At 39.9% G+C, this 14,195-nt stretch overlaps 1 protein-coding gene across 2 annotated transcripts; it reads right to left on the reverse strand.

Annotated features, from left to right (window-relative positions):
- Nucleotides 1-456: 456 nt before the first annotated feature.
- cab39 (calcium binding protein 39) lies at nt 457-11,275 on the reverse strand. Of its 2 annotated transcripts, none has more exons than XM_023425034.2 (9): nt 11,058-11,275; nt 7,136-7,291; nt 6,823-6,987; nt 5,906-6,024; nt 4,619-4,787; nt 3,601-3,660; nt 2,978-3,043; nt 2,273-2,416; nt 457-1,609 (listed from the first exon to the last, which is right to left on the reverse strand). In XM_023425034.2, exons 2-9 carry the CDS (start codon nt 7,247-7,249, stop codon nt 1,421-1,423), a joined length of 1,026 nt encoding a protein of 341 aa, XP_023280802.1. In that variant the 5' UTR covers nt 7,250-7,291; nt 11,058-11,275; the 3' UTR covers nt 457-1,420. The 2 variants fall into 2 exon arrangements, with proteins under 2 accessions (XP_023280802.1, XP_023280803.1); XM_023425035.2 differs by lacking the exon at nt 11,058-11,275 and adding an exon at nt 9,403-9,687.
- Between the last annotated feature and the right edge of the window lie 2,920 nt (nt 11,276-14,195).

The following is a 14,195-nucleotide window of genomic DNA, read 5'->3' on the forward strand; positions in this document are numbered from 1 at the left end:
GCAACAGATTAATGCAATTGAGGGGGGTGGGGGGCACAATCCCCAGTCCTCGACTCCAGTTAGGTGATGTTGATCGCTCAGCACCTCACAAAGTGCACAAACACACACGCTTTAATTTTTCAGTTAATACTCTCCCAATTCCCTCCCTCCCCTTCTGCACTGCTCACACCCCTGCAGCAGTCTGAGAGATACTCAAAATGTAGATGGAGAATAAAAAGAGGATTAACAGATCCAGAGCTAATACCATGACATTCCTCCGCTGTACAAATTGTTAATATCCTATAGGTTAGCTAAATGTGAGCTGGCCCTTTAAGTTATATACAAAGAAACCCACCAGCAACCATTTCAGCAGTAAAATGAAATGCAAAAACAATGTCACTTAACTTGTTTGTTGTTTCTTTTATGGTTTAGAAAGTAATTTGATTACGATTAACCAAAAACATGATGTTTAAGGTAATATATATATATATATATATATAATATATATTCATATGTCAAGGTTAAACAAAAATCTACAAAGCAAAAAAAGGCATATGTACATGTTCACCCTGTCCCAGAAAACAATAAAGAGACCCAACTCTCAGGCTTTGACAAATTCATACCTTGCATCCCTCCCTCCTTCCCTCATGTGCTTCAAGTGCTGTGTCATAACAAAGCGCACAGGAGGTAAATGGTTCTGTGTGATGGCATCTGAGAACTTGTCCCCACAAATCGGTAAAATGAACCACTGATGCTTTATCGGATGAAGGCATAGATGCGAACTGTAGCGGTTGCTGTGATGCACGTGCATTTCCGAGTCTGTGGCACTGAACATGGGAGCCAGACTGGGCAGGCCATCACAGAGCCGACGCCAGGTACAGCCTTGGATCTGTCACATTTCAAGGCATGCAACAAACACACCAATGTTCAACTTGCTCGTACCATTTCCATCACAAGGTTCTAGCTGATATTCTTGCAGTATGTGTGTATGCATGTTTTTTTTTTTTTAATGTAATACATATATGCGTGTAAACTTGTGTCTATTTTTGATCCTTGGTGTCGATCAGGAAGTCTGCCTTACTTTAAATGCACGGACATTTTCTGTCACTATGTTTGATGGACTGTTGTGTCATTATAATATACTTTACATGTCTCAATGTGCAAGAAAGCAGCAGCATCTATTATTTTCTCTTATTTCTTTTGAAGGAAAAAGACTGAAAAAGAAAAAAAATAATCAAATGTTCTCTGAGGAGCAGAGGAGCTGGCGACTTCCTGATGAGTTGATATGGGTACGTTTGTATTTCGTTGGTTTTTCATTTGTTTCCTCGATTTTTGTTCAGAAACCAGAACAGCAGCTGCTGATGGTTCCGTTAAGCAGACGTTGTCTGGATGTGTTCCAGACATGGTCCTGGTGGCTCCTCCCCCCACCTCTGCTCTTCCCTCAGGCTTCCTGCGGGGCAGGCCTCTTGAGGTCCCTGATCTGTTTGACCAGGTAAGTCTTTTCATCATTGAACTGTTCGTCCTCTGTTCTGTCGTTCTGGAACTTGCTGAGAAACTCGATGAGTTTCGTCTGGTTCTTCAGCAGGATGTCCAGGATGGGCTGAGTCTTGTTGGGGTTGGCCACAAACACCTGGTTGTGGAGGAATAGGACAAGGATATCAATATATGAAGAAAATGTCCGCTACACTTATCGCTGAGCACATATTTGATACAGCTACAAGGATGTGTGTCCAATAGGCATCTGTGTTGAATGGATTTACAGAAGCTGCAGCTGCTTCAAGTGACACCACATTAAAGAGTTTTATGTTAAGACTACTTTAACTTTCCAAAGAGGTGCTCATGATAGTCACTTTTTATGAGTGATCAAAGTGGAAAAAGAGGGAATTTAAAGTTGATTGATATCACTGCTTACAACTGTAGAAGTCGCTTAGTCAAGGGTTGTTCCAAAATGCCATACAAGCATGGCAGATGAATTAGCAATAAGTATACATAAATAAAGGAATAAGTAGGGCAAGGATAAAATCAGTATGTCTACTCTCCATATGTCCGCTCATAATCTAAAAATAACTTATGAGTGGACATTGACAAAAACATTAATTGGACATTAGCCAGTTTTCGTCTGTTATTTGTTTTCATATATTTTTGTCTGTAAGCAGAATGCTGAATGCTACATGCAAGGTAAATCTGTAATCACCTCTGAGGGTGTTTTTTTTGTACCTTTACCACTAAGCGCTTTATTGTTTGTTCAAGACACCTCATGGACACACTCCGTAAACTGTGCTTTGATTTTTACCTTAAAAACATGGAAAGCCTCAAACTGGATGTTGCGGCTTTTGTCCCGTAGCAGATTCATCATTAGTTTGAGATTCTCTGGCTTGCTGATGTATTTCGTCATTATGGTGAAATTGTGCCGGTCAAGAAGCAACTCCCCCAGTAACTAGATCATTTCAGAGTGAGAAACAGCAATGAATATTAATTTGAAGATTTTTTCAAATTGGCAAACAGTTGCACATTTGCCAAATTGGCAGGCTGTAATTTACTTTGCTCACATAAAGATGAATTTATTTGAAAAATCTCCATCATAATTGAAAATACAGGCTTGTTTTTCTCCTTTACTAGTGCCAAACAAACTTAAACAACATCATCAGAAATGAATAACAAAACATCACTTACAACTTGAGAGATAGCAGGTTTCAATCTTAGGTAAGATTTTTTTGGCAGTGGGAGATCTGTCTCACTATATTTGGAATACAGATTGTGGCTTAAGAAATTATGCACCAATCAAAAACATGAGGGAAGTGAAGAAAACACTAGAAAAATTAAAAGGAGTTTTAAAAGACTTTGTCCCACCACTAGATGGCAGTCATGACAAGTTGATGGGGATGAAATGATTTAGAGAAACCCAATACTCTGACAAGACCCCACCTTTAAATAGCTCTCTGAATACAGTTTCACTACTACATGGGACCTATTTATAGGCACGAATCGGGGTCCTTACCTTGAGGGACTGCCTTTTAGTCACGTAGTTTTCTGAGTGGAGTAACTTCTCATATTCACTAAAGAACTACAGAGAGAGAGAGGTAGTGAGAGAGAGAAAAGACAGTAAAAATAGAAGTGGTCGACGGTGAGATGGGGAGTGTCATCTAAATGCATTAAGTAGTGGTTTTCAGAATTGTATCCGTGTCTTGTATCAAAACACAATGAAAGGAAGTTTTGGCAAAGACTGACAGCTGCTTTGTGTCTACAGCTTGCAAATGATATCCCAAATGGCTGGTTTGATGTTGTTAGGAAAGGGAGTGCAAACATGCCAAACACCCAGACCGCCACAGTTTTAATTCACATGTAACTGGTCGAACGAAAGCAGTTTGTTTCCTCTGAGCGTTTTTAGAAGTGGTCGTCTAAGACACCCTGAATTGAAATAAAAGACCAAAGCTTTTAACAACTAGTCCATAATGCACAAAAGCAGCAGCTAAACACATTGAGATGAATGATTATTTGCAATAATCATTTATTATGATCAACTCTGTACTGTTGAATATTTTCACAATAATAAAAATCTCGATCTCACTTTGGGTGAATCCATTCTCATTAAATACTGGCTTTAGTTGAGTGTGGACTTACTCTGTCATAATGTTGCTCCAGAAACTCTGCACTCAGTAGCTTGTGTCTTGTGAGGAGGTCCTGGAAATAGACAATACTGACTATTAGAAATGAATTCAGATGAATGGTTTTGACTTAGCCTGGTCCCATTTGTCTCTATTTGGACAATGCAGGAACAACAAACTCAAACACATGCAAAAATAATCCTTGGAAATGCATTGCAATTTTGTTAAAAAACAGAAAACCTCTGAACCTAAAATTAGACTGAAAAACGTTTTGGGTTACAGTGTGATTAGTGATATTTCTGGACATAATCCCTTTCAAAGACATAAGACGACTGCTTTATCTGTAGCAAATTAATCCTTTTTTTTGGATGGAATAAAAATTGCTTTGTATTAAAAGAAATCCTTCCTTTAATGCCAGGATTAAAATCTGACCACTAGTATTCATTTAGCAGTGGTGTCAGTTTTTTTTGAATAGATCAAGATGGACTTCTAACTAAATTCAAGTGGAACATTTCAGAAAGTTTTCACAACAGCCACCATGACTTTCCGTTTTGAAACTTGGAGGCAGATTCCTGACAGCTCAAGTAGTTCATTCAGGTCTCTAAATCATATCTCAAAACTCTGCATAAAAACCCAGTCTCTCTCATTATAACAGCTCCAAACCCAAAGTCTCTCAGACTGTTTGTGTCAATGCGTCGTTATAATTGCAATATCAGCAGTAGCAGCAGCTGCTACTTGCCACCGACGCATCATCAAATTTGCTGTTTGAGCTGTCAAGTTGGTTACAATGTTCAAATTATATAATGTAAAACAGCCACCGCCAACAACAAAGTAGCAGGAAGCTGGAGATGGGGATGCTGAAGACAGATGTCATGAAACTGTAAAAAGCATCTCAGCTCATCACCTAAGTATGTCAATTAGTTACTTCTGGAATTATGTTTTTGGTTTCTTTTGCAAAGAAGAAGAAGAAATTTGACAAGTTTAGGGGTATAAGCTTTTTACTCAAAGAAAATCAGTCAATTGAGTCAACTTACTTTGAAAGTGGCAAATGCGTCTGAGGCGATGTCGAACGTGGACATCTCCACATATCTGAAGAAGTCATAGAACTGCTCTGACCACAGTGTGATTTTAGCCAGTGGTTCATGTCTGATGCACTCCCTCAACATGATACCGCAGTTTAGGGCAATCTCTGGAGACTCATACCTGGATGAAACAGCCAAATAGGACAAATGTATATTGATCTGTTGATAGCTAAGGCTGCTAAGCTGAAACAAGTAGTAAGTGAGGTGCCAATGAAATACAATGTTACACATCACAAATCATGCTAATTAGGTCATTAGTGAAGATAACATAGTTTAGTTTATTAGTTACTTCGTAAATACAGTACTTCTGGAAAAACATGTTTTCACACAATACCTATATTTGCATATGGTGTAGGTTCTCCCAGCACACCACTTTGTTATCATGTTTAAATTAGGTCCCTTAGGTGTAACAGACGAAATATGTAAATCCAGGGAGTGGGTGTGATTAAGCTGCTGTAAGTCTGGGCGTATCAACTTGTGTCAAAGGTGTGAAATAGGACAGTGGTGCATCATATCGTAACGCCTGAATGCATGAAGGCTCAAGCAATGCGCTTGGTTCTTCAGAAAACAGTTAAATGACAGTTGGGTTTGCGAACATTACATCTGTGTAGGCATGTGCATCATCACCAGCACACCAACAACAACCCTAGACCCTACCAACTATAGCTGAACTGAAATATACACCTGTGTATTTATAAGTTGTCTTACTTAGGAAATTCAGCCCAAGAGCCAAATTCATTTCTTTATGTATTTTGGATCAATGAGTGGAACCGCAAGTTAATCTTAGAAGGGACTGTCTTGTTTGTCACAGATATCATATATCAATAACAGCTGCCAAATATTTGTTAAGCAATTAAAAAAAAAAAAAATCAGACACAAATACATTGGGGGGATTTTTAACTACTTTTTAGCAGTGTAGTATATTTTCTATTAAAAGTGGATTGGAGAAGATTCATGGAGCACAGGAACAACTGATAAACAATACAATATTGATCAACAATAGATGAAACTTTTATCAGAGGAAGCTAGACAGGCGCAGCTTCTACAAAAATACAATGTTGCTTCAATGGCACAAACATTTGGGCTTCTTCTGCTTTAGGCACAGTCAGACCATTTGAAAACATGCTCTCATTTCCTTTTATGTTAGGAAGTGATTTAGGAAGTCACTCGAACAAGAATTTCAATGATCAAGGGGAACATGATTAGTGTGCGTTTGTTTGTGTTCGTGTGTGTCCTTACCCTTTAAGCAACATAAAGAGGATATTCTGCTGGGTGCAGAGGTACTCCACTGTGGGTGTCCGAGTGCCAATCTGACGCCTTAGGATGTTGTTGAAGATCTGAGCCACATCTTTCTTACCCTGGTGGCAACAGATAACAAATTAACACAGGCTTCATGAAGCTAAATTTTATGTATACAATAGAGAATACAACACAGCAGTGAGGTCGGAGTGGAAAGCCAAGATGAAGCTCTAAATGTAAGGTATGGTGCTTTTTGAAATATGACAGAAAATTTGTGGATTTGATATTTCTTTGCTATTGCGATGAAACTTTTCATTTCAGGCATTTAAGACGAAGAAGAAAGATAATGACAAGGATATTGACAAATGGCTACAAAAACAAAATGTCACAGTGACAAAAATCCAGCATACTCTAAATGAGTGAAACATAACAAAAAATATATATTGAGTCACTGTCATTTTTCTCTGTTGCACTCTTGTGATTTGTAATTTTCTTTTTTAAAACAGGGAGGGAGAAGGTAAAAGAGGAAGAGAGAGATCACACAACACAGTGAGTCATGCAGTCATAGGGGGAGTCAGGGAAGCCTGCAGCAGCAGTTACCACACAGCACCAGTCATAGACACATTGCAGGGAGACGTGAGTTTACACACCTATCAACATAGGCAGGTCTGCCACGTATACCCAACTGTCCTCACTACCTGAGTGCACATTTTCAAAACATTTGCATCCCTTTCGCTCACAAGACACATTCTTACATTCTTACTGTGTGTACAAACCTTAGATAAACTAAGACCACTTCACTGCACACCTTTAGCATTAAATATTTAATGCTTTATTTCCCTTTCTTTCACTCTCATTCATTCAATATTTTTCTCCTCCCTTTGTTCTAATTCTATAAAGGAAACATTAAGTCTCACCTCAAAGTCGATGAGCTGCAGGTCTGCTATCAGGGTGCTAAGTAAGCCGCTGTTGTAGAGCTCCTGGGCTAGCTGGGCCACTGCCTCTGTCTGGGGCTCTTTCTCATTAGTCCCATATAGGATCTCCTTCATGGCCACCAGGCTCTTTGACACCTCCTCTGTGGCCTGAATATATGCATATATATTATATAAGTACACACAGTCATATACACACTATCAAGCAGACATCAAACTATTTCAAGCTTTAGAAAGCTCCCCCCAGAAATCCCCTTATTGGCTCCAATTGACATTTCAAAGGTGATGAATCACCTACCTTCTCTGCCTTTTTGTCAGAGATGTCATGTTTCTCAAGCACTGTCATGCTGTCCTTAAGGTTCTTGACGATGTCCGCCGGCGACTTGTGGGACTTGCCAAAGGGGAAAGGCATGGCGGAGAGTTACCACGAGCAACCAGGCAGCGGACTGTCCACCTGAGGGATGAAATGTAAAACAGAGTCAGAGCTCTGTGAAGATGGAGGGACCTATGATAGTGTTGTCGCACTGTATATTGTCTTTCCAGAAAATATCTATCCAATACTGTGCTCAAGCTCGTTATACAAAAGCAGAGAAGTGGGTGGTGTGTTAGGTAAGGAAGTTGATTACAAATACAAAGCCTGTGACTGACAAATTATTTAGAAGTCATACTCATGCAGACAACATCAGACAAAGCAAGTCTGGAAAAAACAATAGATCTTGATAAGATCTTGACAGTTGATATAGGGCAACTACATGTGGAGCCTAAGTTTATACCAACTTCATATATAGCAGGGTGTCGTGTCAGGTCAGGATGTAGTGCTATTCAATGGACAATACAAAAATAGAACTATCTTGACATTGTGTATATATATATATATATATATATATATATATATATATTAGACAATGAATATTAACCACAGTCATTTATTAAATCATCACCTTTTCTACTTAACTCTGACTACCACTCACTCACTGTTCATGTGGTGAGACAAGTGACCAATATTGCATAATATTGTTACACCATATCTTGCAATAGGTTATTTATAATTTAGCACCAGTACTGAGATACTTTTTGTGTTCCTGAGACAGATGTATTTCCTTTCTTCTCTACTAAAGATTACTCTTTTCTACTCTAGACATATAAACTCTAGCAAATCAGACTCTTTCCAGTTTATGGCAGTTTGATGTTGAAATAACAGGACAATATTCACGCTGCTGTTTCTGTGTATATTAAAATGATCCCATCTGTTTATAACACTCTCTGAACCGAACACTTATATTAATGCACATAATAAAAATAATATATACATTGCACCTTTTTATAATATAGCATATAATACAGATATGGTGTTGTATAGTAGATGTGTGTCTTCCTATATAGGATTTATAAAATAATCATCTGAGTTGTGATACTACTGTTGTTATTGTGGGCAAATAATCTTGACAGTATAGCAAGCTACACTGTGATTAGCCCTAATGTAGTATCAAAAACAACTTCCAACTAAGAGACAGAAGCAGGTGTGCTCTTCGAGCTTATCTCCAAAAAAGGTACTGTCCGTGGGCCAAGTCCTTCACAACTTATGTCCACCTTTTAGACTTAATGCAGTAGTTGCTCTGGTGTGGTCATCTGGAGCAAACATGTTTACACAACAAATATCCCAAAGAATTAGCTCCTGCTGTAAAACAAACTACATTGGCAGGTAGCCATGATGCCAAACTGTGACTTTTAAGCCCTAACGAAGAAACTGCAGCTGGTATTTAATGCTAACACAGTTTCATACAAGGCAAATATTTAAAATACAAACACACTGGAGAAACAAATTATATATTTTTTGTAAATGTCACATCTAGATGTTACTGCTAATGCCTTACTGGGCAGCAGTACAGTCTTATGGATCTTTGCTATGATGTAGGCCTACATTCAACATGACATAACCTCAGAACTTTAATATGACCCACTCCCTGTACAGTGAAAAATATATCTAAATAAACACATAACTAAACATATTGTACTTCAGAAATTCTCCTCTCTACAAAAACCTCTAACCCCGAGTAAAAATGAACCATGCTACAAAAACAAGAGCAATGGCATGGTCGATGCAACTGACAGATGTGACAACCATATCCCCATGCTGCTATTATTTAACTGGGTTACTTAACAAGGACCCTTATCTACTCAATTCACTGACACTCCCAACCACCTTACACACAGTGTGGGGCGAAAGCCAAGTTTTCTGAACGGATAAGAAATAAGCTGAGAGAGCCTGGGCTATAAAAGAGTGTAATCAGCAACACAGCAGCCTAAATGTGCTTCTTTGCTAACAGAACAGGTCATGTGGGGTGGCTACACTACCTATTCTAAGAGCCCAAGACAGAAAAACACATCAATAAAACTTAATCCCAGTCTCATGATCATTTGAACTAAAAATATTTGCATTAAGCATGCTGCACCGTGAGCCACCTGTTTCCAATATGATACTAAGGTTTGCCACAAAACACCAACACTAAGTCATTTAGTCACTTATAGGTACACATCAAACACTAGGTATAGTATGAAACCAACCTGTTGTCCTGCCGGAATCCTCTAAGCTCTAAACACAAACCCTTCAACCGTCACACTCTTCCTCTTAGGTCTTGGCAGGGAGTCCACATTTAGAAAGCAACGCTGAGGCCAGGAATATAAACCAAGCAGCACCGAAGTGGGAGGTGCAGGTCACCATTCATATATGATGTGTCATGAGTGACTGGGCTGAAATATTACACCTGTCCCTGGTTTCACTGGTGAATCAAGCACTCGAGTTGTGCTTGCTTACATCCTCATTAATCTAGACACAACTCAACTTCGCCAGGTGGCCAAATCCGTCTTTCGCACAGGTTAATGCCCGTTAATGTAGCCAGCAGACAGCAGAACCGCCCCTCTGCTCCTGACCCGCTTGAGTATCTGTGACGCAAATAGGGAGGCAACACATATGGCAGGTTCACAATCAGCTGGTCACCGTTAACCGACAATGACTCCTTTACTAATCAGGTATCGTGTGTTTGAGTAATGTCAGGCCAACAAACGTCAGGGGTGATGTGGGCCTGACTTTTACACACACTGACCTAACATGGCCCTGCAGATGGAAACAGGTCCAAATACCTGCCGACTGTCTTAAAGGGGGAAATTACCATCCTGTTAGGCAGCACAGACTTTACATATCCACAGTCACACCAGCCTTGAATATAGTTACCCACAAGAAAACCATCAAAACAGTGTCAGAAGACCGCTCAAACGTCAAAGTCACTCCCACCGTTCAGTCCACAGGGCAGCAGATGCTCTGCTATCATCTGGCTGCAAGCTAACGAACACTGCGAGCAACTAGCTAATGCTAGTCCAGTCATTTAGCTAACTTATTTACATGTGTCGCGAAGCTATTTCTGCTACACAAATAACCCAACGTAAACACTCACATAACTTGAAAACTTAAACAAGTTGCAAACCTACTGCCCTGTAAGTTGGTCAACACGAACCTGACAGAGAGCACCGCCCATCTGTGTTGTCCATGCCTGGTTTGTGATGGTGTAAAGCCTGCCAACTTTGCGCAATGCTAACAAAATGGATACTTGCTCATTGAGTAATTCTGTGTTTAGCAAATGCACAACTTTGACGCAGAGCCACAATAATATATATAATGCTGCTACCTTTATTCTTTATTTGACAGCTTTCTGTAACTGTTAGTAAGCTAACGTGGCCTATAATATTTCAATCACTGTCCATCTAACAACAGTGCTGCTGCTACTGGTTTTCTTGTGAAAGAGTGTGTGTATTGTCGACACACAGAAGGCCTCAGCGGGCCTAATGCTTGCAAACATTATCTAGCTGCTTTAGCTTCATTTTAAAAAAAGCTTAGAGTGCAAGGAGTACGTTTATGATAGTCGATTTTATAACATAATATTGCTAGCGTTGGTTAGCTAACTTAGCATAACGTTAGCCAGGCCTGGCAACGGGTCCTCGCGCTAGTACTATCAAGCCCATGCCTGCCTTTAGCAGACCATCAACAGCAGGCTAGGTTCAGCTAAAACGTTTCTGGTCGGCTCACTGAGAGCTGTCCACCAAGCTAACGTTAGCAGATATAGCTAGCTAGCTTACTTTAAGGCAGTCGTTTTTGGCTAAAGAAGCCTTACAGTACAATGCTTGCATATATTTATTCATAACAATATATATACACAACATAATACCTTGTAAACGGCGTTTTCAATAATTCCCCCCGATTTGTCAAGACAGCAAATGCAACTCAGGGGCTCCTTGGAACAAAAACTGCTTTGTTTTCCTTGTTCGTCGCCTCCCCTTGTTTGTACTATAGTTAATTGTGCGGCCCCTGTTTCCTAGTTCTTTCTCTGTCGGACTGGTAACGCCAGCAGCGGAGCGGTGATCACTGCAACAGCGTCTACCGCCTCCTCTGGCCGTCTGATGTCATGGCAACAGTGGCGGTTGTTCTGCGCGGGGATGGCAGGTGATCGTAGGAGGGCGCGCTCACCCCGTGGACAGATCATTGGACATTTAAATGTGACGACAGGCTGATGCTGCTCCAGTTCTCCTCTCATAATTTATAATGTTGTACAGTGTATGGAGAGCATAGGAGGCAAAGGACTTTAGCATCCTACTCAACAAGACAAGTTTACAATGGAGAAATAATAATGTACAAATTGAGGTGACTGTGAGAAACTTGTATTTTACTCTGTTTTACACTTCTACAGCAATTCTGCATTTATTTGTCAGCCACAGTTATCTGTTATTGCAGATTAGAATTTAAGATTGTCTCATAAAACATGACACATTTTTGACCATCAACTATCAAACAATATTAATATGAATAGGATTTTTTTTTTTTCCACTTGTTGCTCTACATAAATATTGAGCTGAGGCTGATATCATACAATGCAGACCTAGTGCTGTATATGGCCTGATATGATATACTTTTACTGCAGTTGAAAACATATTGACCCAGATACAATATCTGATCAGGATCTTAATTATCTGACTATTAATTCAATTTTAATGTGCATTATTGTAAAGAAATTATTTAAAAAACTAGACATTTTGGGAAAATGCAACATGTCTAAATACTTCATCATACAATAGATTTTTCACAAAACAAAATTAAACGCTTCATAAATGTTTTGCCTAGGGGTGGAGGCTGGGGTGGATTCATGGTTACCAAAGGTTGTAGCCGTAGACGGTCGCCAGAAGCTGGAGCTGGATCTAAAGGGTGACATTGATGATTTCAGCTTCAGCTGGTTTTCTGAAAATAAAGGCTGCAGGCCGAAGAAACTGCTGGCACAGGTGGGGGATACAACTGGTATTTTGAAAGCATTGTGTGGAAGTAGTTAAGTCTGCAGACAGACATTGATGAGACTGGCTGCCAGGGCCTGAAGATAGTGTCTGAGAATGCATCTTGCTCGGAGGCTGCCTGATGAAGTGTTCAGGTAAAGGCTGAGGTGAAAGTTGCGGCTGAATGCTAAATACTGAAGGAAGTGGCTGCAAGTGAAGCTGAAACAGGCTGTCAGAGGCTTTAGGTGGAGGCAGGGGCTGAAACCGGAAGTAGCAGAGGAAGGCTGGTTCCACAGATGGCTGGCAAATGCTTAAACTGCAAACTGTTCCTGCCCATGGCTGTCAGACATTACAGACAGTTGCTAGATCTGCACAAATACAGCAACAGGAGGATGGAGGAGTTGCAGCTGCCCAGTGATAAACGCAGGTTTAAGCTGAGGCTATGTGCCAGTGGCTGTAGGAAGAGGTGTTTGGAGCTGCAGGCACTTGTTGGTTCTGGACGTTGTTTTCTTTTAAATTACTGGGGTTGAGACTGGTTGCCAAAATATTTAGGTGAATACTGCAGCCAGCTGCCAGAAGCCTTGGTACGTGCTCCTTTTATGCGTGAGAGAGCATGCAGGTACATTAGTATTGTGCGACTATGTGGATGATAGCAAATGGAGAAATATATTTCTTCAGCACAGAATAGATTTGCTCAGTTTGCTCAGTTTAAGTTATTATTTGTCGTCCATCTTGAAAATCTACTCCACCTTCCAGGCACTACGGTGGAGATGAAGACAAAAGAACCACCTCCTCTCTGATTGGACTCTGCTTTGTGATTGTTGTGTGATTCAGGTGTAAAAATGGGCTCAGAATTCAACTTGTAACCTGAGTGTCCTACACTGTGTGGGAACTTTGAGCACCAAGTTTTACAGTTTTCTGCGCTGTATCTCTTCACAGATTTTGACAAAAGTCTTTTGCAGTGTCTTTGTGCTACCTCACATCTGATATCATTTGTTCAGTTTTATTCACAAAGTCTTGTTTCAGTCAAAAGAAGAGCTGCCTAAAATGTCCCTGTTTACCCTGCAATGGAAAGTCATTTTATTAAATACAATTGCCATTATGTGTTTTCATGAGGATGCCAGAATCAAACTCAGGCCAGAACAACAACCTGCAAGAAATGGTAAGTCATGTGTATGACTCCACCCCATATGTACATGGGCTCAAATTAACTTGTAAAGTGATGTTCACAAATAATTTTGCAGTTGTTAAATCTTTGTAAACCTGTAAAAAGCATGAGAAACTTACGTTTCTACAAGTGAGAAAAATTGTGATTGTGTTGACGAGATTTGTATTTGACTGTGAATCAAAACTATGAACGAATGATCAGTGTAACAGTGATACTGACATTACAAGGGTCAAAATTCATACTTGTCTGTCACACACTGGGAATGTTGAATGCTCAGTTTTACAGTTTTCTGCTCTATATCTCTACACAGACATCCACCGAAGAACTTCTTCTCCTCTGTTCACTGGATCAGTTCGATTCACATAGCGGCCTTTTTCTTTAACAAATAAAAATCTCTTTGCCACAAGCACATTTTATATACAAGCTTTACAGGTTTACAAAAGGTTGATTTACAACTACAAACTTTGGAATTATTTGTAGACTGCTTGTTCTACAACCCTGTATCAAATGATAAATAAATTAACCTTGTAAGCTGTATGAAATGTGAACCTAGAAATGGTCTGTATGTGAGTGTGTGTGTGTGTGTGTGTGTGTGTGTGTGTGGTATTCCTCAATATTTTCCCCAGGATGTAACATGTCTGCTTCCATATGGTGTCCAGTAAATCAGTCAACAAAACACTGGGCCACATTCAGGTCGCAGAGGTGGGTTTACAAAGGGTTAAAACAAACGGATGACTGATGATGACTATAAAAGTGAAAGACTGGAAGAACATCCAGATTTTTGTTAGTTAGGCTATGTCGTTTCCCACGGCAACGGCTACGAAAAGGGATGTTGGCATTGAAACCTGATGGAAAAGACGCTGCCTTTAAAACTTCT

This window comes from Seriola lalandi, unplaced genomic scaffold (assembly GCF_002814215.2).
Source record: "Seriola lalandi dorsalis isolate HSWRI2012SDOR001 ecotype SW California unplaced genomic scaffold, Sedor1 jcf7180002054764, whole genome shotgun sequence".
Lineage (NCBI taxonomy): Eukaryota > Metazoa > Chordata > Actinopteri > Carangiformes > Carangidae > Seriola > Seriola lalandi.